This window comes from Gastrolobium bilobum, unplaced genomic scaffold (assembly GCF_033153095.1).
Source record: "Gastrolobium bilobum isolate Gb01-03AN ecotype WA unplaced genomic scaffold, APGP_CSIRO_Gbil_v1 utg881, whole genome shotgun sequence".
In the NCBI taxonomy this organism is placed as follows: domain Eukaryota; kingdom Viridiplantae; phylum Streptophyta; class Magnoliopsida; order Fabales; family Fabaceae; genus Gastrolobium; species Gastrolobium bilobum.
Window position 1 is genome coordinate 531,897 of NW_026898866.1, and position 26,916 is coordinate 558,812.

The 26,916-nt window shown below is 35.8% G+C and overlaps 2 protein-coding genes and 1 non-coding gene across 3 annotated transcripts; 2 read left to right on the plus strand and 1 right to left on the minus strand.

The window, feature by feature from the left end:
* Window positions 1-276: 276 nt before the first annotated feature.
* Window positions 277-2,415, minus strand: LOC133284852 (transcription factor MYB83-like). The gene is made up of 3 exons (XM_061481961.1): window positions 2,144-2,415; window positions 484-940; window positions 277-447 (listed from the first exon to the last, which is right to left on the minus strand). Exons 1-3 carry the CDS (start codon window positions 2,413-2,415, stop codon window positions 277-279), a joined length of 900 nt encoding a protein of 299 aa, XP_061337945.1.
* Window positions 2,416-13,496: 11,081 nt separating this feature from the next.
* Window positions 13,497-26,913, plus strand: LOC133284844 (origin of replication complex subunit 1A-like). Its single transcript, XM_061481955.1, has 16 exons — window positions 13,497-14,458; window positions 14,576-14,711; window positions 15,529-15,681; window positions 15,787-15,930; window positions 16,016-16,167; window positions 16,245-16,344; window positions 16,466-16,588; window positions 16,671-16,832; window positions 16,922-16,979; window positions 17,154-17,332; window positions 17,460-17,574; window positions 18,290-18,360; window positions 18,934-19,029; window positions 24,459-24,535; window positions 24,729-24,812; window positions 26,847-26,913. Exons 1-16 carry the CDS (start codon window positions 13,536-13,538, stop codon window positions 26,911-26,913), a joined length of 2,640 nt encoding a protein of 879 aa, XP_061337939.1. The 5' UTR covers window positions 13,497-13,535.
* Window positions 15,589-15,666, plus strand: LOC133284869 (small nucleolar RNA snoR28). Its single transcript, XR_009747943.1, has one exon. It is a non-coding gene; the product is annotated as a small nucleolar RNA snoR28 (small nucleolar RNA).
* Window positions 26,914-26,916: the final 3 nt, after the last annotated feature.

A 26,916-nucleotide genomic window follows, 5' to 3' on the forward strand; every position in this document is an offset into this window, starting at 1 on the left:
ATTACCCAAATTAACTTGCAAGACTAATTACACTATCACCAATGGATACCCAGGAATATATATATGGTGGACTTTTATTTCAGACCTACCTGCTTGTTGATTTGTGAACAAGGTTCTATCATGTGGTATAACGGGAAAAATACGAATATTACAAGGTTCTAAGGAGATCACCCAGTGTGCCAAATTAGGTTCATAGGTTATATGGTGGTTTGGACTAGGCCAATGGGAACCCCAGAAGATTCAAAAGCAAAATGAGAAGAGAGAACAATTATTGGATCAGAATGAAAAATCAAGAAACGGAAAGGAGGAAACATCTTTCATCAACTCCTCAAAGTCCCACTCTCCCATGGTTAACTCTTCTTCAAATAAATTCTCCACACCAACCCTATTTTCAGCTCTATTATTGTCATCAAAGTAAGTATTGTTAGTTTCTTTCTTGCACGTACTCTCAACTCTCAGGTTATGATTAGTGGTAGTGCTAACATTCTCTAGAGGAGGAACAAACAAATCAACTTCTACCCCAATATTTACACTCCCAAATACTCCATTTTCTATATAAGAACCTTTGTTGTCACCTCCACTTTGTGAGAAGCATGCCCCTGTAGTCCCGTTGAAGTACCCTCCAGCACTTGGCATGTTTGTTCCATGCTCCAGCATTGGAAACCTTTCAATCATGCTATTGAAAACTGTGGTTTGCATTGATGGTGATGGAGATGAGTTGAACATAGGCATAAAGCCTACATGTTGGTATTGTGTTGAAATAAACCCTCCCATATTGATGTCTTTATTAAGCTCAGACGTTGACTCGCTTGCATTTGGTGAGGTTGAGGTTGTGGTCGTGGTTGACAAGTTCTTGAGCCTTTTCTTTATAGTTGAATTCCAAAAATTTTTGATTTCATTGTCAGTTCGGCCAGGCAAGCGTGCCGCTATTTGTGACCATCTTAAAAAGTGAAACGTATTAAAATGTCAGGTCAATGCATAGCACAAATTGATTTGAAATAGGTGTCTAAATGTTTCTTTCCGTTGATAGCTATAAAGGAATGCTTTGCATGGAAGTTAATAAAAAGCGTTAATATACATATATGGAGTGTCTTCAACTCGAAGTCCTTGTTACCTAATTATATTAATATTTTCGTCGACATGTTTTTAGTTGAACTTCAAAATATGTGTGCATGACATACATGTCTTGGACTAAGGTGAGCGAGATTTTGACAACGAGAGATATCTTTAAAATAAGTATTTAGTCTTCTTACACGCTATTCTTTTCTCTCTCTTTTTCTTGTTATTTTTGCTTTATTAACCAAAAAAAAAAGTGAGGTAAAAATGTTTAGTGAAAACAGTGTACAAACAACATTATTGTTGATTAGGTGGGAAAAGTGCAAGTCTTTAGACTAGAGATCATTTTATGTATATAAGGTGTAATTGCAACTTCCATTGACACTTGAATTAAAAAATTATTTTTCTCTCCTCTCCGTACACACATCACAAAAAATGTCTTATCTTGATTGGTCTGTTGCATCGAGTTAATGGTACGACGGATGTACCATAAATATTTTGCTCTATGGATTTTGCAATTAAAAAAAGGGATTTGCATTCAACATTTAACATGACACAAAAAATTTTTCTACACACACAATATTTTGTGGGACTCACACTTTTTGAAGCAAAAAAAAAACAAAAAAAACTACAGCATGCAAAACGAATCTCTATAACATTACACAATCACTTTTCCTACAACATAACTCATATAAAACCCTTAAAATAATTGAACTTAAGATATCTTCAAAATTTGTATTCAAACCTACAAATATAACCCCACTAAAATAGTACCATAAAGAATTCATTCTTCTTTGAATTCCGGAGTTCCAACTAACATCAATCACTCTTCCAGGAAAAGGTAATGGCTAAGTTCTTTATGGACCTTACTTTGATTTTTATGAAAATATGAATGTGCTCAGTGGCTGAGTTCTATAAAGAAACAAGAGTTTGAAAAGCATTATGATATACTATATAATAGAGAAGTACTGTTTAGTTATCAGTTCTTCTTATTGTTAACGATGCATGGACCTAAATTTGGTAATTAAGATGGATATAAACTCATCATAAATGCATGGGTGATGGACTAGAAAAGATATAGATGAACCTGTTGCCAAGAAGGGAATGCAAATGGATGATGAGTTCCTCTTCTTGGGGTGAGAAAGCACCTCTTTTAAGATCAGGCCTCAAGTAATTGATCCATCGAAGTCGACAACTTTTCCCACACCTTAACAAGCCAGCATTTCTTGCCACATCACTCCAACAACCTTGTCCATTGTTTAGCATGTAGTTCATGAGCTTGTCATCCTCTTCTGGTGACCACAAACCCTTTCTAAGCTTGTTGTTGTTGTTCTTACTAGATTGCTCTGGCTTCCTCATTGTACAGATATTCCTCTGATGGACAATTTCCTCTCCCAATTAACTGGTTGATGATGTAGATAAGAAATGATTTATAGAGCGAGAAAGATGAGAAAAGAAGCTTCATGTGGAGGGAATTAATAATGATGATTGTGATGGTGGTGGGGTTTGCTTACAAAATAGGGAAGAGTGAGAGAAGAGAGAGAAGTTGGTTGATGAGTCTAGTAGAAAACGGTTTGGAGAGGGACATGGGGGATGGAGAAAGATGGGTGATCGTCTTGTCTTTGACTCCATGGCTATGTCTTTTTCTTTTCTAATTTTTCTTCACTCACAAGGTAATCATAAACACATGAATCATAGGGTGCCAGACAAAACATATAATAAATGTATATACGAGTTTGTTTTATAACCAAGTCATGTTATTTGCTTCCACTTCACATAATCTCTCTCTTCTTCCACACGTGTAATTGAAGATATATATATATATATACACTACTAGAAAAATCTTATATAGCGAGGGAATTGCTATGCAAATTTCGTCGCTAATTTCATCCTCGCTACTACTTTCCCTCGCAAATTCCCTCGCAAAATCGTTTGCGAGGGAATTTGCGAGGAAAAGTAGTAGCGAGGATGAAAATAGCGACGGAATTTTCATAACAATTCCCTCGCTATACAAGATTTTTCTAGTAGTGATATACTGGACAATAATTTGGGCATTGCCTGTCTGTATATATTTTGTTTATTTAATTTTTTGAGCATAAGATCCACATGCTTAAGCTTTGCCGACTTAAAAGAAAAAGTAAAATAGACTCAAATATGAGTGAATTGTTACATTATACACGAAGTGACAAAGAAGATATATTTTGAGTTTTCCGGCAATATCAATTTGCATAAGTACGTTCATATATATGTTAAATCCACTAGCTTGTACGGCTGAAGAATTGAACTGAAAGCAATCACAGCCATTAATTAGTAACTGTCTTAGTTGATTATTAAGCCAATTTAAATTAGGTTTAGTGTGTGTGATTCAAAAGGACACAAGTTGTGTTCTTTTAGTAACTTACACAGAGTATGATCGGTCATACTATGTGTAATTCTGAAAAGTTACTTTTTTTTTTTCACTTTACACGTCAGCGATGTGACTGAGGAGAAAAAAAAAATAGTTTTTCAGATTTACATAACCGGTCATACCATGTGTAAATCATCTAAAAGGATACAAATTGTGTGTCTTTTTTCCCATTTAAATTAAGTAACTGCACGGCTACTTTCACCTGCCAAAAAATATTAAGGTTCCTTGTTTATGATCTATTTGTATGATTGGTTTAGTAAATGAATTTATATATTTAGAAGGGTAGTTTACTCCAAGGGTCGTTTCCAAACAAAGGTGAATCTTGAGAAAAAGAAAGAAAGAAATGGTGCAACAGATCATTGACTTCTCAAGCCATTTTTTTAATGCAAGGACAAAATGCATTGACAATTTCAATTTTCTTGTGTAGGATTACAAACTGCAAAACAAACATTAATGGGAGAGACAAAATTAATCTACTTTGTTTTTGGTACATATGAAAAATATCATGCCGGTTAGATTATTTTTCACTTTACTTCGTTTGTGAATCAGCTTCTGGCAAAAGCTTGGAATGTATCAAAATGAAACACCCCAAAACCCTTTTAGCAAGGAGTGAAGTAGACCCCCTCCTGCACGAGTAAAAGGAGAATCAATTTGAATAAGGATAATGGATACCCTTTCCATGGTCATTCTGGAGATATTATTTATGATGATTGTTCTTTTTCCTTTTATCACATTGCAAGTTCTACAAACTCAGAAAGGCCAAAAGGGTTCTCAAAAAGTTCAAAGATCGTACAATGAAAAGTTAAAAAATCCATGGTTTAATAAATCGGCACCCCGTCAATGGGACCAAATGGGCAAGCGGGGACGAAGAATGCTACATTGAATCATCAAATAATGTACTTAATAGAAACATGAAGGTGGCATTGCAGGATTTGACAGGGTGTAGGTAGAATAGATAAAGTTAAAAGAAGGGAAGGAAGAAATATTACCATTTGTCCACCTCAGAGTTCCAATTTATGATATCCTTACTAACACATTATATTTCTTTGACTTCAAATAATACAATGATTAATCACAGTTATAGCTTATACCATTGGCGGAACAGTGACGAAAAGTATCATTTTTTGGCAAATTTTTTATCCAAATGCCACGCGAAAAGTATTTTTTATCATACTGTCACGCGATGTAATTCGCTATAACAGGTAACGAACTTCGTCACCTATGATTTCGTAACATGTGACCACATTGCGTACCAAATTCGCTATCATTAGTTGCGAACTTCGTCTAGTCAGCTTTTTTCTGTGAAAATATGTCACGTGTCACACAATCATTAGCGAACGTAATTTGCTACCAATCGTAGCGAATTACGTCATGTGAAGCATTGTTCGTGTGGCACTTGGAGAAAAATTTGTCAAAAAGTAATATTTTGGTCGATGTTCCACCATTGGCTCTGCATGTAAGAGAAATTAACACCCCAAATTAATTATAAAAGCATTTCAAACACGAGAGCGCATTTTTAGAGTATTGGATGCACTGAAATAAGAAACAGTGCATCGTACTATGTCTTACCAATAAAACATAAGGTAAAGTATAATTTTATTTTTATTTTTCTCTCTCCAATACAATACAAAGCTGACATGGCGCACTCTCGTTAACTCAATGTACCTGTGTACGTAGTACAATAGATTTTTTGCTCAAATATCACACATAAATTCAAATTATAAGAATTGACTCATGCTTGAAGTTGCTTCAAGATGCATCCTCGTTCAAACATAAATGAAAAAGTGTGTGTCATTTCATAAACACAAAAAGGTGTGGATTTCACTAGAAAAAAACAAAAAAAAGATATGGTTACCTCTTTATATTTATGAAATAACATAATTTATATGATTTAAAATCGCACATTTTTTTTTCGATATAAATTTTAGGCCAAACACAGACAAAGAAACTTAGAAGGGTACAATTAAGGTAGAGAGGAGGTAGACAAGCGAGCATAATTATACCTTAACATTATGACTAAACCGATTTTGAATTTGCTTCCTTATACGAACATCTATTGAATATTATTAGCTATAATTAGAACTTAATTCCAAACTCTGAAAAGCTTTTCCTATGCTTTCTCTGTACTGTTCTCTTTCCAAAGCTTAGCCCTGTCCGTGTTGATTACCTCAGAACTAAGCAAGCAAGAGTTTACTTTAGTTAGATAAGATGGGTCCTACCACACCATATAGGTTTCCTTTCCAAACCTAGTAAGAAAGTGCAACCACCAGAGTTACGGCCTATACCTGTAGGGCAGGTGGCATATAATTGTTCATCGTTCAAATAATAGAGGTACAAAATTGACATGGAAAATCAGTGGAGTTAGTGCGTATATATTGAATGAATATGAGAATCAGTATTTGTGTAATATGGATTTAATTGTATTTTCTCTTTTGGCGTTAAAAAACTAAAAGTTACGTCACGATGACAAAGCATAGTGAAAAGATTTTATTAAAAGATACAAAACCATGAAAAAGGTTGCATTATATTTTCTTTATGGGAAGGAGATAGTTAATCATTATAATATCTTCATTTGTATTTATATTAAAAAATATACGAAACAAGTTACTAAATATAGCTATGAATATCATAAGTATCTTGATATAGATACACCTATAACAACAACTTTGAAGTGTACATATAATTCTTAAACGGTAGCTCTGAAGAAAGCGATACACAGAGAGATAAGACTATCTGAAGTGAAATTGTCTAGAAAAATTTGTATCCATCTTCGGTTTAATTTAAAGTATATTATGATTTTAACTCACTATAGTTTTTTTTTTTTAAATATGCTTGTTTACTTAATTTACAAATGAGTTTATTTATTTTTCTTATAATCTTTTCCTTCTAAATTCACCTTTAACATTCATTAAAAAAAGGTTAGTATGCCCACAATTATTGATTCCATTGATAAAAAAATTATTTTCCTTAATCAGAATTCTCAAATTCGAATATTAGAAATAAAAAAATTAATCTTAAAAGAGTTATCTCTAATATGGATCCAACCAAACTAATTGGTACACTTAAAAAAAATCTCGAATTTTTTTTCCATTGAGTTTCATTCTCATTTGCATAATGCGCTGCTGCTCTATCTGTCTTTGTCAAAGTCATTTATCACCCATACTTTATTGCCTTATATAGGTTTCCTTTTGCTTCTTTTTTTTTTACCCTTTTGCCCCTTTTTTATAATAAAAATTATCATTATGCTCTCATATATAAATATTTTACTTATCTACCCCTGCATACCCGAGTATGGACCCAGATAAAGTATCTGGGTTCATACTTGGATATATGTTCAAAAAAAAAAATTATGGAAATTTTTCAACACGTAGCTCTCGAAAAGTTATTTGAAATAAAAAAAAAAAGCATCTGAGTTGGACACCTAAGTCAAAAGTCACGGCTTTTCGAAGTTTTACTTTAAATTTTTTAAAATTTTGTAATGCCAATAGGTTTTGTGATATCCACAAAGCTCATCCACAAGTTACCCGAATCAAGTCCAATATTATGAGTATATGACTATATAAACTTGTTTGATCCGAAAAATATGATGTTAAATTTTTTTCACGAGATTTTACGGTTAAGTATGGCCACCCAAGTGGTTAATTTTTTTTCCACAAGATTTTTTGAATCAAACAAGTTTCTATAACCATATATTGGACTTGACTCGAGTAACTTGAGGAGGAGTTTTGTGGGAATCACAAAATCTATTTGCATTACAAAATTTTAGCAATTTTAAGATAAAACTTCTGAATGCCATAATTGTTTACTCAGTTGTCCAAATCAGGTGCTTTTTTATTATTCCACGTAACTTTTCGAGAGCTACACGTTAGAAAATTCTTGTAAAATTTTGTTTGAACATACCCGGGTATGGACCCAGATACTCGAGTATATTGCGTGAAACAACACATACTCGAGTATCTGGATCCGTACTTATAATAACTCGCACCATTAAATTGAATAATTAGAAATTTTCCATAATTAAAAGAGATAGATAAGAAATCTAATTATTCAACAGGTTATTCCCGAAGTGAGAACGACATTCAACAAGTTATTCCCGAAGTGGGAACGACGTTTATTAAGTTATTTTATGAGTGGGAACTACATTTAAAAGGTTGTTCCCAATGTGGTAACGGGTTCCCAGAGAGGGAATGACGTTCCCAGGTTGAGAACGCCATAAAGTCACTTTTGGGAGAAAAGCACAAATATTGAGAACTTTCGGGTAAAAGTGGAGTTTTGCAAAAGTTACTAAAAATCCAAAAATAATATTGGGGAAACTATTAAATCACTTTGGTAAATTTAAAATATTGATTAAATGATTAAATTATGAATTAGAAGATATTAGAAATAAATTCATTAAGGACAAGTTGGTAATTGGCCAAAATAGATATTTTGGGTTAAAAGTCAAAGAAGACCACTTGCTAAGTATGCTTAAGACTTAAGCAATGTTCATTTCTCTTCATCTTTCTCGTTGGAGAACAGCTCCAAAATAGTGAACTCCATTTGAGAAAGAACTTGAAACCTAGTTTGAGTTATAGTGGATGAAATCCAAAAATGCTTAGAATCCTACCAAGAACAAAATCCACCAACTAGTTTCCTTTGTGAGGCTTTGTAGAAGGAGATCTTCTCTTCCTAAAGCTTAGGGAAAATCTCAAAGTTTTGGTGTTAAGAGGGTTTCAACCCATAAAAGCTTAGAAAAATTTTCTCCAAGCATTTTAGAGGGATTTGTGGTAAGAAAACACAATTCATTTCACGTTTTCATGAAGATCCGACAAATCTAGGTTCTTGATGAATAGTAACTCATGAATAGTGATTTGTGTAGATAGGTGTTTAAAGAGTGTTTAAGCTTGTGGAAGCTTGAAAATCAACCATTTCATTAATCTAGTGAACCTAGTGGTGAGTAGACTCAACCTATTTCATCTTATATGATATATCATGAAAATTGGGTTTTTGATTAATAGTGTCCACGAAATTTGTTTTAGAAAATGGAATTTTATGGTGGATTATGGCGTTGGATGCTATAGTATGGAACCAAGGGTATTTCAAGTGGAAGATCAAGTGATCGATAAAGCAATATAGCATGATTTTGATTCTTGAGTGATCTAAGAATTGGAGTAAGTTACTAATTAGATTTATTGTTGAAATGGTAATTCGGAGCTTAATGATTATAGTATGATGTGTGTTGTGATCATACTTGCACATTGTGATAGGTAGTATTAGTGAGAAACTAGTGTGGACCTTGTGTTGTGAACACTTGGATTGATTGCATGAGCTTGAAGCAAGTTTTGCATTGGAAGCTACTTGAGGTAAGCTTTCGGACTTTGAGATTTGTCACTTAATTTTTCCACCAAGACCGTGTAGGTTTTGGTTTATGTGGTTTATGAAATGAATTGGATACAATGCATTTTATGTAATGCTTTGTGTGTTTTCATACAAGATGATAACCCTTTAGTATGGATGTGATTCTATACAAGATAGTAACTCATGAGTGTGGGGTATAAGGTGATTCCTTATACTTTTGGTGGGTTGATTGATTGTGTAATTCTTGCGGTACGTTGCATGGTTGCATAATGCATACATTGTTCTCTGGTCAGCATGATTATTTGTCTAGAGCATCATGTCGATGGTGCGAGGCACTAGGAGGGATATTATACTTCTATTTGCACACTTTGCATGCATTCATATATTCTACGTTATGTCATTTATTGTTGTTGTATGCCTGAAGTGAACTTTGGGATAAAGGAATCTTCCAAGGACCCCTAGTTTACTGATGTGTTATCTTACCCTGCGTTTTGGGGACCCTTTTCAGGTACTGATGGTGCTGGAACATCTATTAGGAGGAGGCCACAATAGATAGCTTGATGATAGCAGGTTTTGATGTGTTTTGGAGCATCATGTATATATATGTTTAGAGGAACATGTATAGGGTTTATGTCATAATAACATTTGAATGTCATGATGCATTGATGTAATGATGTAAATGTTTATGCTGATAAACAATGTTGATATATGAATTGTAAAATGGATAGCCTATGCAAGGGATTGCTATGTGAGCCAATGAGGAATGATAAATTGATGTATGAAATATCACACATTGTCAAATAAGTTCAAGATGAGCTTGGAAAATTATCCCATCATGCTTAAATACGGTCAAGTACTGTCAATTTTAATGCTGTCAAGTATGATCAAATTGGAACGTTCCTAACTCCTTCGTTCCTTAACGGAATGAGGCATGTTGTATGTCATTTTAAAGCCGTAGGAGTTTAGCTTATTGTCTCCAAGTTTGAGAATTTTCTGGGCAGTGAAACACTCTCGATTTGAGTAGGAACCAGAGCTGCCAGGAAGCTAAAATATCAAGATTGAAGAGTTGTTCCGCTAGCAGAGGACGAGAACACCTCATCTTCAGGGAACGAGAATGTCTTCTATTCTGGGATGGGAATGTCCCAAGTATCAGGAACGAACAATGTATGGGGGAACGACCCATATATATATATATATATATATATATATATATATATATATATATATATATATATATATATTGGAACGACACACAGGAACGTCAGTAGAGAACGTCACATGTTCCCAGTTTACGCTTGGCGCAGTAAAATGCGCATAACTTGAGCTATAAGGCTCCAAATCGAGTGAGGTTTGAACTTATGTGCAGCTAACACATGGAGCTACAAACCTGTAAAGAAGTAGGATAATCAGGTATCTGGATCATTCCCAATTTAGTTTTAAAGTCGCTGCCATGTTTGTCAGAAGTTTGAAGCAGTTGGCTTCTGACGGACGTATCTTGAGTTATACAGATCCAACCGTGGCTTATGATATGCCGTCAGAAAGCTCAAGACTTATAATTTAACATAGTAAAATATGATAATTTTTGGTGACAAATGATAGTCCCAATTTTGGGAGATGTAAAGGTTGTTGGTAAAAGTACAAAAGTGTCTTATACCATGTTAGTCTATGGGGCCTACTTGGTGAATGACTCAGAGTATGTTTTACACCATTAGGCTTATGGTATTGCCTAATAAGGGAATGTAAACTAAATTGAAAGAAGCTTACGAATTATGTTTAAGTTATAATTACTGTAATTGAATTAATTTAATATGAATTTTAATCATTTGTAGTAAATAGAAAGGAAAAAGTTTATCCGTTACTCTAATCAATTACTGTGATTGTAACTGCGTTTAATATCATATTTGATGATAACAAATTGGTCCGGTAACAAGGTGTTACAATACTTGGGTATATGTTAAAAAAAAAAACCCAAAATACTGAAATATCTAGGTCCATATTCAGGTATACAGGGACAGTGAAGTGAAATATTTTTGATACAGAAGCAAAGAGATAAATTTATGGCGGTGGTCAAAAACCCATTTCTAGCTCTTTCATTACTCTCTTTGCAATTATATTTTTGTATTTTTGTCTTTTTTTTAATTTATTTTTCTTTTTCTTTTTAAAAATAATTTGTAAAAATTGTTTCTTTTGCATGTAAGAGTGATTGTTGATTGTAAGGAAAAGCGAAAATGTATAAATGTTTTTCATAATATCTTTGAGGGCTTTTTAATTGTTTTATGGTGTTTGTGTTTATTGTGATTATTAAATTGACTGATCATGCTGTATACTAGCAATTTTTCCCAATTCGCAATTTGAGATGACGTGTTTATTGAAATTTCTTGACTCATTATTTCGTGCAGCTTGAAGCAACCGATAATTTAGCCTATATTGATACGTTTTGGTTATGAACACGTGGAACATCGAATGATTACAAGAATAGGCCTAAATAGATAAGCCTAATTTATATAACAGATTAGTAAAATAATTTTTGATAGTATTAAATATAATTTCATGAAAAAATTATTTATTATTTTAAAGGATACAACTTTGTGTCATTTTAAATGATAAATATTTTTCATGAAAAATATTATAAGCAAATTACGTGCAAAAAGTATAAATAATGTAAATTTTAAAGTTAATTACTTAAGTAATACATTTTTTAAATTATTTTCCAAAATAATACAATCAATGACGTATGGAAAAGATATGCAATTTGTTGTGTAAAGAGGGTGTGCAGAATTGTTTCATGGCATTACCAGGAGAATTGGGCACAATCCTCATAATCACTGGCGCACCCAGCCATGGGCAAATGTCCGCAAGTGTCCACATAAAATTTTGGATTTTTTTTTTTTTTTTTTTATAGCTTTGTAGGTATTTATTTATATGTTGATTCAATATTTATATTAGGAGTAAATATCATTTTAAGTTTCTAATAAAAAACATGGTCCCCACTTTAGTCTCTTATCAAAAATTAGTCTCGAGGTCCCTACGAAATTCAAAGTGAATCAATTTAGTTAAAATCGTGGTTCCTCACTAATTCAAAAAAGACCTACATTAGTTACTCAAAAAGACTAAAATGAGTTCACTTTAAATTTCATAAGGACTAGGTAACTATTTTTTTTTATAATAGACTAAAGTGAGTACCAAATTTTTTGTTGGAGACCAAAAATGATATTTATTCTTATATTAGTTAGCAACGTACGGAGATGATTAAAATAACGTAGCAACGCTCTCTTCCTCCCCTACCATGTACCCATTCTCATGCTCTCTTCATCTCCTTTGTTTCCTTTCTAGACAAGGCCTTCAGTGTGATTTTGCTTGTCTTCTGTACAAATAGTGTTGACTTTTTTATTCACCACTATAAAATAGAATAGAATGATGATGTATGGATGTACTTAAGTATATTTTCATATTTGTTTTGGAGGATTGGTAAGATTTAAGAGAAAAAATGATGGGTCAAAATATTGCCTGCAGCTTGTTATGGAAGCAACTAGATTATGAGCGAGTTTAAGCGTTAACTTAAACTTTTTTTACAAAAAAAATTTGGGAGCACCCGCCACTAAATGTGCGGACATAAACAAATTTTTCTGGATTCGCCACTGCTCATAATGAACTCTCGGTCGGAATTGTGCCATGCGGTATGATCTTTAAATTTTATTACCATGATCATTTTTATATCCTTAATCAACATAGATATTAATCAATGTCCTAAATACTTGGGTAGTCAAATCATAACTAATCAGCCATGATTTTTTAAATCCTTGCAAATAAAACATTAATTTTATTACCAACAATTACAATTTGATAATTATATTTTTCATTTTTAACAAAAAAAAAAATATTAGCTGAATGATAATTTGTATTATTTAAAAAAAAAACATTAATCAAATCATGATTGATGATAATAAATTGGGAAAAGTTCACCGATGCCCCTGTGGTTTACTCTAGAATCACTTATGCCCCTGTGATTTTTTTTTTTATCACATATGCCCCTGTGATTTCTTATTTTTTACAAAGCACAGGGGTATATGTGATAGGAAAAAAACCACAAGGGCATGAATGATTTTGAAGCAAACCACAAGAGTATTGATGAACTTTTCCCTAATAAATTTGTTACCCTCAATCATGATCTAATATATTTTTTTTCATTTTTGCTAAAATAATTTAAATGATATGGTCACGTTAGTTGTGCATACGATATGTACAACTCACTTTTCACTCTACACGCAATTAGTTGTGCACCCCTTCAATATAATATAAGTAGGATTATATTGATATTTTTTTTTTTTTACAAATTTATAAACTATACTATGTGACCGGTAACACTCTACTTAAGAGTGTCTTACCGGTCAGACATAGTGTAATTTATAATAGTTTGTAAATAAAAAAGTTTATAAATATAACCTTATCCATGTAATATATAATTTTTTAGTTAATAATAATAAATTAATAATTGTATACAAAGCTATTTACCAAAAAAAAAAAAGAGAAGGGATGAAAAGAAATGGATTGGACCTATAAATCATTACACACACATACAAAAAAGAAAAGAAAAAAGAAACTGTTGTTTAAAAGGCAGAAAACAAGAGGGAACATTTGGCGCCATTTCCCACTGTTCTAAATATCCTTCTCTTCAACCTCGCCTCACGCCTTCACCGAACCCTAGTTGCACTTACCCTGAGTCATTTCTTCATCAATGGCTGCAACTCCTACCAACTCTTTTCAAACTCCCTCAAAACCTAAGTTGCGATCGCAATCCAATGCTAAATCCTCACCAGCTATAGCCTCCTCCGTTACCCCACAACCCCTACCTCCTCGCAGATCCACGCGCCCAAAGTCCCTTCCATTCGATTCTCCCAAAAATTCTCATGGCGTCAATGCATCTTTTGAAAATTCACGAGCAACTCCGAAAAGAGGGAAAGCCAGGGAGAATCTCGATCCGGCTAGGTCGAGGACTCGTCGATCCATCGACTACGTTGATGATTCTGGTAAGGACAAAGTTATAACCCGTACTAGTGCAGCTAGAGGAAGTGGTTCGGTTGATATAGGTGGATCTGGCACGAAGGGTGAAGCATTGAAGAAGAGAAATGGGAAGGGTGCAGTTGAAGTCTCCTTCGCTCCAGTGTCCCCTGATAAAAAGGAAGCTAAGAAGAGGAATAGGGAGGGTGAAAGAACGGTTGTTACTAGAGCTTTGACTGCGAAAAAAGGGAAATCAGAGAACCTGAAAAAGAGTTCAAGGTCGCCCAAGAGCCGTGTGTATTTTAAAAGAGTTGTTTATGATGGGGGCGAGTTTGAAGTGGGGGATGATGTTTATGTGAAAAGGAGAGAAGATTCAACCTCGGATGACGAATATCATGAAGTGGAGGAGTGTAGATTGTGTTTTTGTTCAAGCAACGAGGTCATGATTGAGTGTGATGCTTGTTTAGGTGGGTTTCATTTGAAATGCTTGACGCCACCATTAAAGGACGTTCCTGAAGGGGATTGGATATGTGGGTTCTGTGAGGCTCGTAAGATGGGTAAGGAGGTTAAATTTCCAAAGGCTCCAGAGGGTAAGAAACTAGTTAGGACAATGAGGCAGAAGCTTCTTTCAAGTGATTTGTGGGCTGCTCATATTGAGAGGTATGGTATATCTTTTATTGCCCAATGGCATAAACTTTCTAAACTGCTTGCTAAATACTAATTATATTGAGGTCAGAGGGGTTTTGCTTTCTCTAATCATTGGTTTAATTTGAGCAGTATATGGAAAGAAGTAGATGGCAATTATTGGTGTCGGGTACGGTGGTATACAATTCCCGAAGAGACTGCTGCTGGGCGACAACCGCATAACCTGAGCAGGGAGCTCTATCGAACTAATGATTTTGCAGACATCGAGGTTCTGGATGACAACATATTTGATTATTACACATTGATAATAAAGTGCTAGCATGAGTGAAAGTTTTCTAGTTGATCATCCTGTCTACCAAGCTTAATAAGTTGAACTTAGCATGTTTTAATGGTAATCCTTGAAATGTTTTGGTACATTTAGATGGGTTGAGTTTTTTTCCATACTCAACTCAAGTCTAGTTCTTATTCTGGAAAAGTAAACTCAAGCCATCTAGATGTACCAAAATATAACAGAACCGGACTTGAATTTAGTAGATAATAGCTGTCAATTATCTTTTGGTTGATTGCTTATTGTGAAAAACTGAGTAGATTCTTGATTAGTTTAGGATATCTACAATCTTGTATCTGCAAATAGGTCAATTTTTATTTGCGTTCAAGAATCTTATCTAACTTTTATATACTTGGGTTGTTTAACTTGTTTCTGATCATAAGAAATGGAAGTTCTATTTTCTTCCTAAGCCATTAAGTTAGAATATGATGTGCAATTCCTCAACCATTTTAATTTAAGTAATCAGAAAAAAAAAGTCGAACTATTAAGTTCCATGGTGTTCTGGGAAATATATTCATCATTTGTATTCACTATATTAGATACAAGAAAAAGGAGAATTACGTAGTTATAATAATGAAACAGCTTGTGCCGCTAACGCCAATATTATACAATGAAGTAGAGAACTATTGCCTAAAATGTAACATAACTACGAACTTTTTGTATTTCATGGCCATTTCTATAGCCTCAGGCTTAATGTTTAAGGTAGTGGGAACTTATCCTCCTTTAGTTCATCATGTTGTTCCTGTGTTCACTGCAGATGGAATCTGTCCTTAGACATTGCTATGTCATGATCCCCAAAGAATACGCTAAGGCTGGCAATGAGGGAGATGATGTTTTCTTGTGCGAATATGAGTATGACATCCATTGGCACAGTTTCAAACGTCTTGCTGATATTGACAATGAAAGAGAGGTAATCATGTCAGAAAGAAGATTAGAAAAAACATTTAATTCTTCTCATTGAAGGAGTTAACCATTTAGCAGTGCTAGTACTAATGATTTTGTTCTTACATGGTAGAATGGTGAAGAGACTGACAGTGACGAAGACTGGAATCTTTACAAGGAACCAGACTCTGATTCAGATGAAGAAGATGGTGAATATGAAGAGGAGAATTTTAAAAATGTGCAATCTCAGCCATCAACAGGCCATCAATTAGCCGCAGTATGGATATCATTGTTCACTTTGTATTTATTATTTTTTTAGTATTTATGATTTCCTACAAAAAATAAATATGTAAATGATACAGAATCTGCACAAGGGACGGTTCTTTGGACTTCAGAAGATAGGCACACAAAAAATTCCACAGCATGTAAGGTCTCACAAACAGACAGATCTCGAGAGAGCAAAAGCTACACTGTTGTTAGCATCGTTGCCTAAATCTTTACCTTGTAGAAATAAGTATGTTAAACTTTGAACACACATTTTTATTATTTTATATCTCAGAGATTATTAATCAACGCATGCTTTTATTTCAGAGAAGTGGAGGAGATAACTTCATTCATTAAAGGTGCTATTTGTGACAATCAATGTCTGGGGCGTTGCCTCTACATTCATGGTGTTCCGGGAACTGGCAAGGTACTATATTTTTATCTTCAAGAACTAACTATATTGTTTTTAGTCCAATTTAATGAGACTTTAGCTTAGCTATCGTGGAGCAAGTCTTGTTTTTTAGTCTTTTATCCATATGTAACTGCAGACAATGAGTGTACTAGCAGTAATGAGGAGTTTGAGGTCAGAAGTTGATGCGGGAAACATCAAACCCTACTGTTTTGTGGAGATAAATGGTCTAAAATTGGCATCAGCAGAGAATATTTATAGGGTAAAGTTAATGAATTATACACTGTTTTTGGTTTTATATGACCGCATTCCTTGATTATTATCTTATAGTTATATTCTTTCAGGTCATATATGAGGCATTAAATGGACACAGGGTCAGCTGGAAAAAGGCTCTCCACTTGTTAAATGAGAGATTTGTAGAAGGGAAGAAAACTGGAGAAGAGGCTGACCGGCCATGTATTTTGCTTATTGATGAACTTGATCTTCTTGTAACCAGAAACCAGTCGGTAACCTACAAATCTTGTTACTGAAACGTGTCATTAGGTCTACATTGTTTAACATGAATTACATTGCGATGAACGTTATTTTTTTACAGGTTCTGTATAATATTCTTGACTGGCCTACTAAGCCACATTCCAAACTAATTGTGATAGGTAAGATAAAGCTCATTTCAGTCTTTCCCCCCCTCAGTATTATGATCTTTCAGCTTGGCAGAGGTAATTTAAAATAGGGGGAAAACAAGGATCTTCTGTATAATGATTATAACAACTGTGATGCCTTTGTGGACTGCTAAGACTTATGCTTTAGTGATAATGTAATAAATTCAGGGATAGCAAATACTATGGATCTTCCAGAGAAGTTACTTCCTCGTATATCAAGCCGAATGGGAATACAGAGACTTTGCTTTGGCCCATATAATTATCAGCAGCTTCAAGAAATCATTTTGAGTCGTCTCAAGGGAATTGATGTATTTGAAAAGCAAGCCATAGAATTTGCTTCAAGAAAGGCTAGTCTAGCTGTCATTATGAATGTTGATTTCCTCTAAACTTTGACTTTTATACACGATGGACATGTGTTTTGGTACAATATCTCATTGATTTACATCCAAAATGTTCTTTGATTTAATTATTCAGGTTGCAGCGATCTCGGGAGATGCTCGACGCGCTTTGGAGATATGCAGACGTGCAGCTGAAATAGCAGATTATCGTATGAAGAAGCTAATTTCGAATCCTGATTTTGTCACTGCAGGTATATGAACATGCACAGTAGTTTACATATCATCACAGTAGAGAGGGAGGATCATGAAATGTTCGTTACTGTATATGTTATTTCTGGGCATTGTCTGGGGTGTTAAAGAATGTCTCTTTTCTTTGTCAATTGTCTTTTTAACAATGTATTTGCAAATTTAAATTATCAAAGGTTTAAGATGTACGAGAATGCTTGCTTTTTGGTTTGGTCCAGGCAGATCCTTCTTCATCTTCATTCTTTAATCACACTGGTAATTGATGATATACGAGAGAAATAGCATATGACCTTCAGATGCATTGCTTGCTTGGTAGTTGGATGGTTGCTGTTTTATCTTACTGTACACACTGGCAATAAAGTAACTATCACTCCATCTTGTATTATAGGGATACCAAATTAAAACAAAATTCTGTGGGCTCTGCTTAGAAACTGCATGTGCACTGGTACTTGATGTCATATTACCATGAAATTGTAAAAGCCATTCAAACCGGAGTTTTTCTTCTTCCAGACTTGTTATTCTGTAGTTGCCGTTGTGTGCACTGTGCAGGCTTGATATTGATCTACAATTCTAACATTGTTTCATCTTCGGTCTCCTATAATAGAATATTTGGATTACATGTTATTTACTCTAATTATGATCAGCATCACTTGTATGCATGATTTCCTTGCTTCTGAGGTAGTGTTACTGTCCACTAATTCACTTGCATTTGCTCGATAGGAAAGGGACTTGTTGGTATGGCAGATGTTGAAGCAGCCATTCAAGAAATGTTTCAAGCACCTCATATTCAAGTGAGTTAAAATTTGCTGTGCTAATTTATTTCTTGACGCTTTATGTTCCAATTTTTTTTTCCCTGAATGGTAGATGATGCATTAGAATGTTAATCAATTCATGAGACGTATAGGCTAGTAGTGACTAAATCACTTTCAATACAAATTTTGATGATGTAACTAGATATGTACTTTAGTAAATAGCAAACATGAGCCATTTCTTTAATTGAGGATTATAAACATGAACGAAGACTTTATTCTGTTTTATAGGACTTCGGCTTTCAGTTTTAGGGCAAACCCCAATTCACAAGCAAGGCTCGAAATGTGGCTTTGCGTTATCAAGAAATAATATGAATGCAGTTTTAGTTCATCAAACAAGACTGCTATTTTATGGGACCAATGATCATAGGGCGTGGTAAATAAATAAAATAGGAAATCAATGTTATCCTGTCCTTTAACATTTTCTCGCACAGTCCATGAAATTAATTGGTCGGTACAGTCATAAGCACCCTTTTTGTTTTCATTTACCTGACAGAATGATGCTAGCATTTTATTTCCGTCTTACATTGTATACAACATGCTTTGTCTTGAAAGGTGATGAAAAGCTGTTCCAGACTTAGCAAAATCTTCCTGACAGCTATGGTGCACGAGCTTTATAAAACAGGAATGGGGGAAACCACTTTTGAAAAGGTTAATTCTGAAGTTTCTTATTTATTCTCGTTTTTTGTATTCAAGTCATACTGTTGGAGATTATATGTAACAGTATATTGTTTGAATTCTTTGTAACGTATATTGTTTGAATTCTTTGTAACGGCAGGTTTGAATTCTTTGTAACGTATATTGTTTGAATTCAATTCTTTGTAACCGTAGGTTTGAATTCTTTGTAACGTATATTGTTTGAATTCTTTGTAACCGTAGGACTGTTTAGATAGAGTATTTATTTGTTTTAGTCTGTTACGTTGTTACTATTTATTGTATGTTCGCCTATTTAAAGGCTACCAATGAATGAGATAAACACACAGTTGAAATATCAAGTTTATCTTGGTATCAGAGCAATCCTAGTATACACGTTTCTGCATTCCCTTTCAGTGCGGAAGCTGGTTCATTTAACATGGCACCAGGTGGTGGCAGCAAGTCCAAAACAACTGATCCTAGTTCGCCATTTTACTTGGCTGGATCCGACGGTCCAGGTCTCTTGTTAACGACTGTCATGCTGCGTGGTGAGGCCAACAATGACAACTGGGCCAAGCTCATGAAAAACGCATTGAAGGCGAAAAACAAATTGGGTTTTGTGACCGGTTCAGTCAAGAAACCAGGAGAGGATGATGCCGAAGAGTGGCGCGCCTGGGAGATGTGCAATTCGATGCTCAATGGTTGGATTCACAACACCATTGATGCAAAACTTCAACCATTCATCAAGTGCTTTGATGACGTCAAGGACTTATGGAATGATCTAGAGGAAATGTATGCAGTGCAAAACTTTCCAAGTATCAACTGAAATCCAGTTTAGCCAATATCAAGCAACATGGAGATAGCGTTGGTGATTATTACACCAAACTCAGGGCTGTATGGGACGATCTGGAAGGCAGCAAAACTCGCAAGTCTTGCGATTGTGGTGATAAGTGTGCCATTGCCAAAGCAATCGAGGAGGAGCAAGAGCATGATCGCGTTTATCAATTTTTGATGGGGCTGGATGAATCTACATTTGGCAATCTGAGATCCCATATCCTCAACACTTCTCCTCTTCCTAGTGTCAACAAAGTGTACGCAATTGTCACTCAAGAGGAGACCCATCGTAGTATTTCTCGCGTTCAAGATGAGAGGAGTCAGGTAGTGGGATACTCAGCCCAAACCGATTCCATGAAGCAGTCAGACACGTCCATGCAGCAACGGATGGTTCCTAACAAACCATAAGACATAATACCTTGCCCTCATTGTGGCAGGACCAATCACGACCCTTCCAAATGCTGGAACGTTCATGGTTTTCCACCAAACAGGAGTGCTGGTCGCGGACGAGGAAGGGGAGGACGTTCGGCAGGACGTTATACGCATGCTCATGCGACGTTTGCAATGGATGCCTCACACCCAGTTGCTGCTAACTCTCTTCCTCCAGACGTCTCCCATTCTGCCTCTTCTCAAGTTGCTGCACACTCCGTTTTGACCCCAGAAATTGTGAACAAACTGTTAACATTGGTAGACCAGCCTCAGTCACATGAAAAATTATCTGGTAAGCGTATTCATTCTCAATGGCTCATTGATAGTGGGGCCTCACGTCATATGACAGGCACTTTGGCTTTATTAGCTGACATTACACCTATTCCCCCTCTATCTGTGACTCTACCAAATGGTTCTATTACTTATGCTGCAAAACAAGGCTCGATGGTGTTTAATACAAACTTCAGCTTGTCAAATGTTTTATATGTGCCTAACTTACGCTGCAATCTCATCTCTGTTTCCCAATTGCTTCACTCCAAGAGCAGTAGCGTTACATTTACTGATAAAAAGTGCATTTTGCAGGACCAAGTGCTGAAGAGGGAGATTGGTTTGGGTGAACTTCATGAAGGAGTCTATGTGTTTCAGCCTTCATGTGCTTCAGCTTCGGCAGTTCAAGCAGGAGAGTCAATTGACTTGTGGCACAACAGGCTAGGCCATGCATCCTATGATATCTTATCTCTGGTTCCAGAATTTAAAGCTTTGCAAAATAAAGTAGTATGTAAGGCATGTGAAGTTTGTCATCGTGCCAAGCAAACTAGATCAATGTTTCCTATAAGTTTTTCTCGCAGCAAAGAATGTTTTGATTTAATCCATTGTGACACTTGGGGTCCTTATCAAAATTCTTCTTCTTCTGGTGCACGTTATTTCTTAACTGTGGTGGATGACTATAGTAGGCATGTATGGGTTTTTATGTTGGCCGATAAAAGTGAAACTTATGATCGGATGTGCAAATTTCTTGCTATGGTTCTGAACCAATTTGGTAAAACCGTAAAAATAATAAGGTCTGATAATGGTACTGAGTTCAAATCTAATAACATGGTGAAACTCTTGAATGAAAAAGGTATTTTGCAACAAACAACTTGTGTTTATACGCCTGAACAGAATGGGAGAGTCGAAAGGAGGCATAGACACATCCTTAATGTATCACGTGCCTTACTGTTTCATGCAAATCTCCCTGTTGATTTTTGGGAGGAGAGTATTCTTGCTGCTGTTCATATAATTAATAAAACACCTACAAGAGTTCTCCAAGGCAGGTCACCACATGAAGAATTGCATGGAGTTAAACCAGATTATACATACTTGCGCACGTTCGGTTGTCTGTCATTTGCTAATACAAGACCGAAACCAACTGACAAGTTTGCTCCACGTTCGCGACGATGTGTTTTCATCGGATATGCAATAGGGCAGAAAGGTTGGAGATTGTTTGATATAGAAGCGCAACAAAGCTTTGTGTCCAGGGATGTAAAATTTTTTGAAAATATTTTTCCTTTTCGCGAAGCTCCAGTACAATCTGTTTCTGCACCAAATTCTCGTGTGCCTACAGAGCCAAATTACTTTGACGAAGGCCAAATTGTCCATGACGGTTCTGATGCATCAAATGACAGCCCAACGCCTAGTGGATCATGTGTTCCTCTGGACGATAGGGGGAGTGTTTCGCTGGAAGCAACACCAACTAACGAAGTTGCCGCTAGGGAGTCCTCCTTACTAGAAAGAAGTTCGAGTTCTCTAGTGATGCATCAACCCAACAGCAGTTGCTGGAAGCAAATCTGCGTCAAACAGTCACACGCCAGCACCGTAACAGGAAGCAGCCATCTTATTTGCAGGACTATGCATGTCAAGTAGCTGAAACACACACTCCTTCATCTCTCCCTACTCAAACCAATGTCACCTCAGGTACTCGGTATCCTATGTGCAATTATCTTAGCCTCACTAACTTTTCTAAGCAACATCAAGATTTTGTTGCAGCTATTGACACAGGTCATGAACCACGTACATTTCAAGATGCTATGAGAGACTCCCGATGGGTGGAAGCCATGAGGGCTGAAATCACAGCCTTAGAAGACAACCATACATGGTGCCTCACGGATTTACCTCCAGGGAAGCGTGCTCTTCCAAGCAAGTGGGTGTTTAAAATAAAATATCGTTCTGATGGAACGGTGGAACGGTATAAGGCAAGATTGGTGATTGCAGGTAATTATCAGATTGCCGGAGAAGATTACAGTGAGACTTATGCACCAGTGGCAAAGATGGTGAGTGTACGTACATTGCTTGCAGTGGCTGCAGCAAGAAACTGGGAGTTGCACCAGCTTGATGTTCATAACGCATTCTTGAATGGAGAAATAAGTGAGGAAGTTTACATGAGATTCCCCCTGGATTCAGTACTGGGTCTAAGCATAAAGTATGTCGTCTTACAAAGTCATTGTATGGTTTGCGCCAATCACCCCGAAACTGGTTTTCCAAACTCAGCAGTTCGTTGACGGCATATGGATTTGTTCAGTCAAAAGCTGATTACACGCTCTTTACTATGCAAAAAGGGGAGGTGTCTCTTGCACTTTTAGTTTATGTCGACGACATCATCTTAGCAGGTAATAATTCACATGCTTGTCTTGCAGTCAAGGAGTATCTGAATCAGTGTTTTAAAATAAAAGACCTGGGTAGTCTGAAATATTTTTTGGGTATTGAAATTGCCCGCAGCAAGAAAGGAATATTTTTATGTCAGCGTAAGTATGCCCTGGATATTCTTTCTGATTCCAGGCTCAGTGGATGTAAACCGACGATTTCCCCCATAGAACAGAATCATCGTCTTGCCTTGGATGACGGACCAGTATATGAGAACCCTGAACGGTATAGAAGACTCATTGGTAAGTTGATTTACCTCACTATCACAAGACCCGACCTGAGCTATGTTGTTCATATCCTTTCTCAATTCATGCATTCACCGCGCCTAGCTCATTATGAGGCTGTTCTCCGGGTTATTCGATATGTAAAGAGAGATCCTGGTCAAGGACTTCTCCTCAAATCGGATTGTGACCTAAAAATTCATGCCTATTGTGATTCGGATTGGGCTTCATGTCCTCTTACCAGACGATCTCTCACTGGTTTCTTTATTATGTTGGGTTCTTCACCCGTATCCTGGAAGACCAAGAAACAAGTAACGGTGTCTCGCTCTTCTGCAGAAGCAGAGTATAGATCAATGGCTGCAGCTAAAACAGAGATTGTGTGGCTCAAGTCGTTTCTCACCTCTCTTGGGGTCACTCACTCAAGTCCTATGGAATTGTTTTGTGATAACCAAGCTGCTTTACACATTGCAGCGAATCCGGTGTTTCACGAGCGTACCAAGCATATTGAGTTAGATTGCCACTTTGTACGTGAACATATTCTAGCCAAGCATATTACAACAGCTCATGTGCCTTCTCGTTCCAAACTTGCTGATTTGTTTACTAAAGCCTTGGGACAACGCGAGCTTCTTAGTTTTCTTCCTAAGTTGGGCATTTCATCCTTACATACTCCAACTTGAGGGGGAGTGTAGATTATATGTAACAGTATATTGTTTGAATTCTTTGTAACGTATATTGTTTGAATTCTTTGTAACGGTAGGTTTGAATTCTTTGTAACGTATATTGTTTGAATTCAATTCTTTGTAACCGTAGGTTTGAATTCTTTGTAACGTATATTGTTTATTTATTTGTTTTAGTGTGTTACGTTGTTACCATTTATTGTATGTTCGCCTATTTAAAGGCTACCAATGAATGAGATAAACACAGTTGAAATATCAAGTTTATCTCATACATAGATTTCTTCACTTTCAAACCTCAGCCCTCAGCGTTTTAGTCGGACAGCATTGGATGAATTTTTTTTTATACCTGCATATTTGACTCAAAATCTGCGGGAAAACTTAAGAGGTTAAAATTTCTACCAGAATGGCGTTAATTAGTATTAATTGATCTCCGTATTGGTTTACCAATATATCCTTTCACATATGCTGTGCCTTGCCAAAATTTGCAGCCCCCTCCCCATATATACATGCACACACACATATACATACATACGTTTATATGGGAATTGAAGGCGTAAAAGTTAATTTGTATTGGCGTTCTTATGTAAGGTTTTATTTGACAATGCAGTTGGCAATGGCGGTTTCGTGTCTCTGTACCAGCAACGGAGAAGTGTTTCCTGGATATGATACTCTCCTGCAAGTTGGGTAAGACTACTGATATTTTCTTCTCTACATGCACTGGAGATGATGTTCTGTAGAAGGGGAAAACGGGAGAAACTGTCTTGCTTTCTACTCGAATAGCATTAATGTAGAAACACAATAAAGGCTAAATGTATGTGATCCATGCTAATTCCATATCTATTGTATCTGAGATGTCTTTATACCAATTTTTTGGCAGCTGTAAGCTAGGCGAATGCAGGGTTATTTTATGTGAAGCTGGTTCCAAGCACAGGTTGCAAAAATTACAGCTCAATTTCCCGAGGTCAGTTCTCAAAGCCTTTATCAGCTTTTCAGCGACTATAGAAACAACTGATGGGGTTATGGGGTAGTGTCTTTTTAAGTCCAGTAAACCAAACTAGTCAGCATTATCCTGCAGTTTTCATCTAAATTCGATTTTGCGTTCCTTTCCACGTGAGCCACGTACATGCATCTTCAATGTCGGAGAAATAAGTATTTTAAAGTTTCGATGATTTTATTTTTGAACTAGTAGACAAGTTTTCAAGTTATTTTCAACTCATTAATTCTCAGTACTTTTTTAAAAAAAGTTATTAAGTTGGTCCTTCCGGTCTTAAGTCCTCGATTTATTAGAAGCATGTATGGTATAGCAAAGTTAAACATTTAATAAATCAACAAAAGATTAGAACTAAAAGTAACAAAATTATGTTTTAAGAAGGAATTATGGTAGACTTGAGAGTAGTTTAAGTATATTTTTTGAATCAATTAAAAATATGGCAGTTTGACCTATAAGTATGTATGGAAACAATCCGTGCCTTTTAAAAGATTGACAGCTCTTATGGGTAGTAATGGTTCGAGAAGTTAACGTAGTTTAGTGAGTATGTAAATAGATAAATAGGAAGCAACTAGGATTGGTATGGTGAGGGATTTGAGTAGGTTGTATTATGTTATGTATTCAATTCTCATTTTGTATAAAAAAAATAGATAAATAGACTCTAAAGTGAGGCGCAATCGAAATAAAAGTGGAGTTTTATTTACTAGAGTACAAATCAAGAAACATCTAGTATCATCGAACACTAAGCTAGCTGACGAAAAAGGAACACGTTTTTTCCTCACTGGGTAATAAAACTCTCATTAAACCGGTCACAAAATGTCCAAAGAAGTTATGTTACAGATGTGATCAGGAGCTTCTTCAGTCTGGGGGAAAAGTTTGGGAATGAGAATGCAATCCTAGCTAATTCATGAGCCACCTTATTTACATCTGACCATCTCTTCTAACTTTCATAAAAGAGCAAGATCTGAAAGTAGTAATGGAAAGGGAAATCCAATCCTCAATACGTAGACTATATAATAGATGTTCCAATATAAAATTTATGACTGTACACTATCACCTTCAAGGTCCATGTTAGCACTCTCAAAGAGACAAGGAAAGTAGGCGAGAAAGAAATAAGATCACAAGAGAAGCGAATTGGGCTTCTTTTGACTCTGTTTGGGCCCAGATGGGCCAGGCTGGCCCAGCCTAGTCTACAGTCCGGCCTACATTAAGCCTGACTTGGCCCGGCCTTTCAGAAAAATAGAGTAGACTTTGACTTTTAAGAAAGTTTTTTTAACAAATAGGCCGTAGGCTAATTTTGTCAAGCCTGACCCAAAGCCTTGTAGGCTGACCTATTTAATTTATTAAAAATGAAATAATAAAATAATATTTATTTTATGTGGCATGGCAAAGTACCAATACCAATTCTAATTTTTAGATGAATGATATTCTCTTGTAGACTTTATTTCAGCACCTAATAATTGTATTTTTCTTATTTTTCCCATTTCTTTGACTCTATTCCTCTATGATATACATTCTAAAGCTGGGGTATTATGTTGATTCTTTCTTGTTTGTTATTTTTTTCTTATGAGAAGTACTAGTGCATTCATAAATGAAACTTTCTTTGCTCTATACAATTATTTTCTTTGCTTAGTATTTACAGTGTAGGCCTACAAGGTCTGTAGGCCATGTCGGGCTTTCTTATTTTTAAAAATAGGCCGGGCTTGGCCTACAATTAAAGCCTTTGATAGGCCAGATAAACTGAATTTTTTTTTAGTAGGCTTGGGCCAAGAAGGCCAAAGCCAAGCCCAGCCCATTTACACCCCTAGTTGTGGCCCTTGATGGTTTGGGTGTTGGGTTGTGGGCCGGATCAAGGGGATTCCTAACAGTCCATTTATCTGAAGCACACTTCTGGGGCAAGAATGAATGTATTTACACGTGAAGCGTGGCGAATAATTTTTCTGTTACTACAATTACGAAATTGACTTGATTCCATTAATTTGACTGGTTTCTTCTAATTTTTGGCAGCGATGATGTTTCCTTTGCGCTGAGAGACGGCAAAGATGTACCGTGGTTGTCGAAGTATTTAATGTAGCAA

What these genes read in the sequence shown, in the direction of transcription:
- LOC133284852 (XM_061481961.1), bottom strand. Translation starts at nt 2,415, where the DNA reads ATGAGGAAGCCAGAGCAATCTAGTAAGAACAACAACAACAAGCTTAGA. An exon ending in CATTCCCTTCTTGGCAACAG is followed by an intron (nt 941 to 2,143) that starts GTTCATCTATAT and finishes TCACTTTTTAAG; the next exon opens with ATGGTCACAAATAGCGGCAC. An exon ending in TTGTTCCTCCTCTAGAGAAT is followed by an intron (nt 448 to 483) that starts GTTAGCACTACC and finishes CTGAGAGTTGAG; the next exon opens with AGTACGTGCAAGAAAGAAAC.
- LOC133284844 (XM_061481955.1), top strand. Translation starts at nt 13,536, where the DNA reads ATGGCTGCAACTCCTACCAACTCTTTTCAAACTCCCTCAAAACCTAAG. An exon ending in ATATTGACAATGAAAGAGAG is followed by an intron (nt 15,682 to 15,786) that starts GTAATCATGTCA and finishes CTTACATGGTAG; the next exon opens with AATGGTGAAGAGACTGACAG. An exon ending in GATACTCTCCTGCAAGTTGG is followed by an intron (nt 24,536 to 24,728) that starts GTAAGACTACTG and finishes ATTTTTTGGCAG; the next exon opens with CTGTAAGCTAGGCGAATGCA.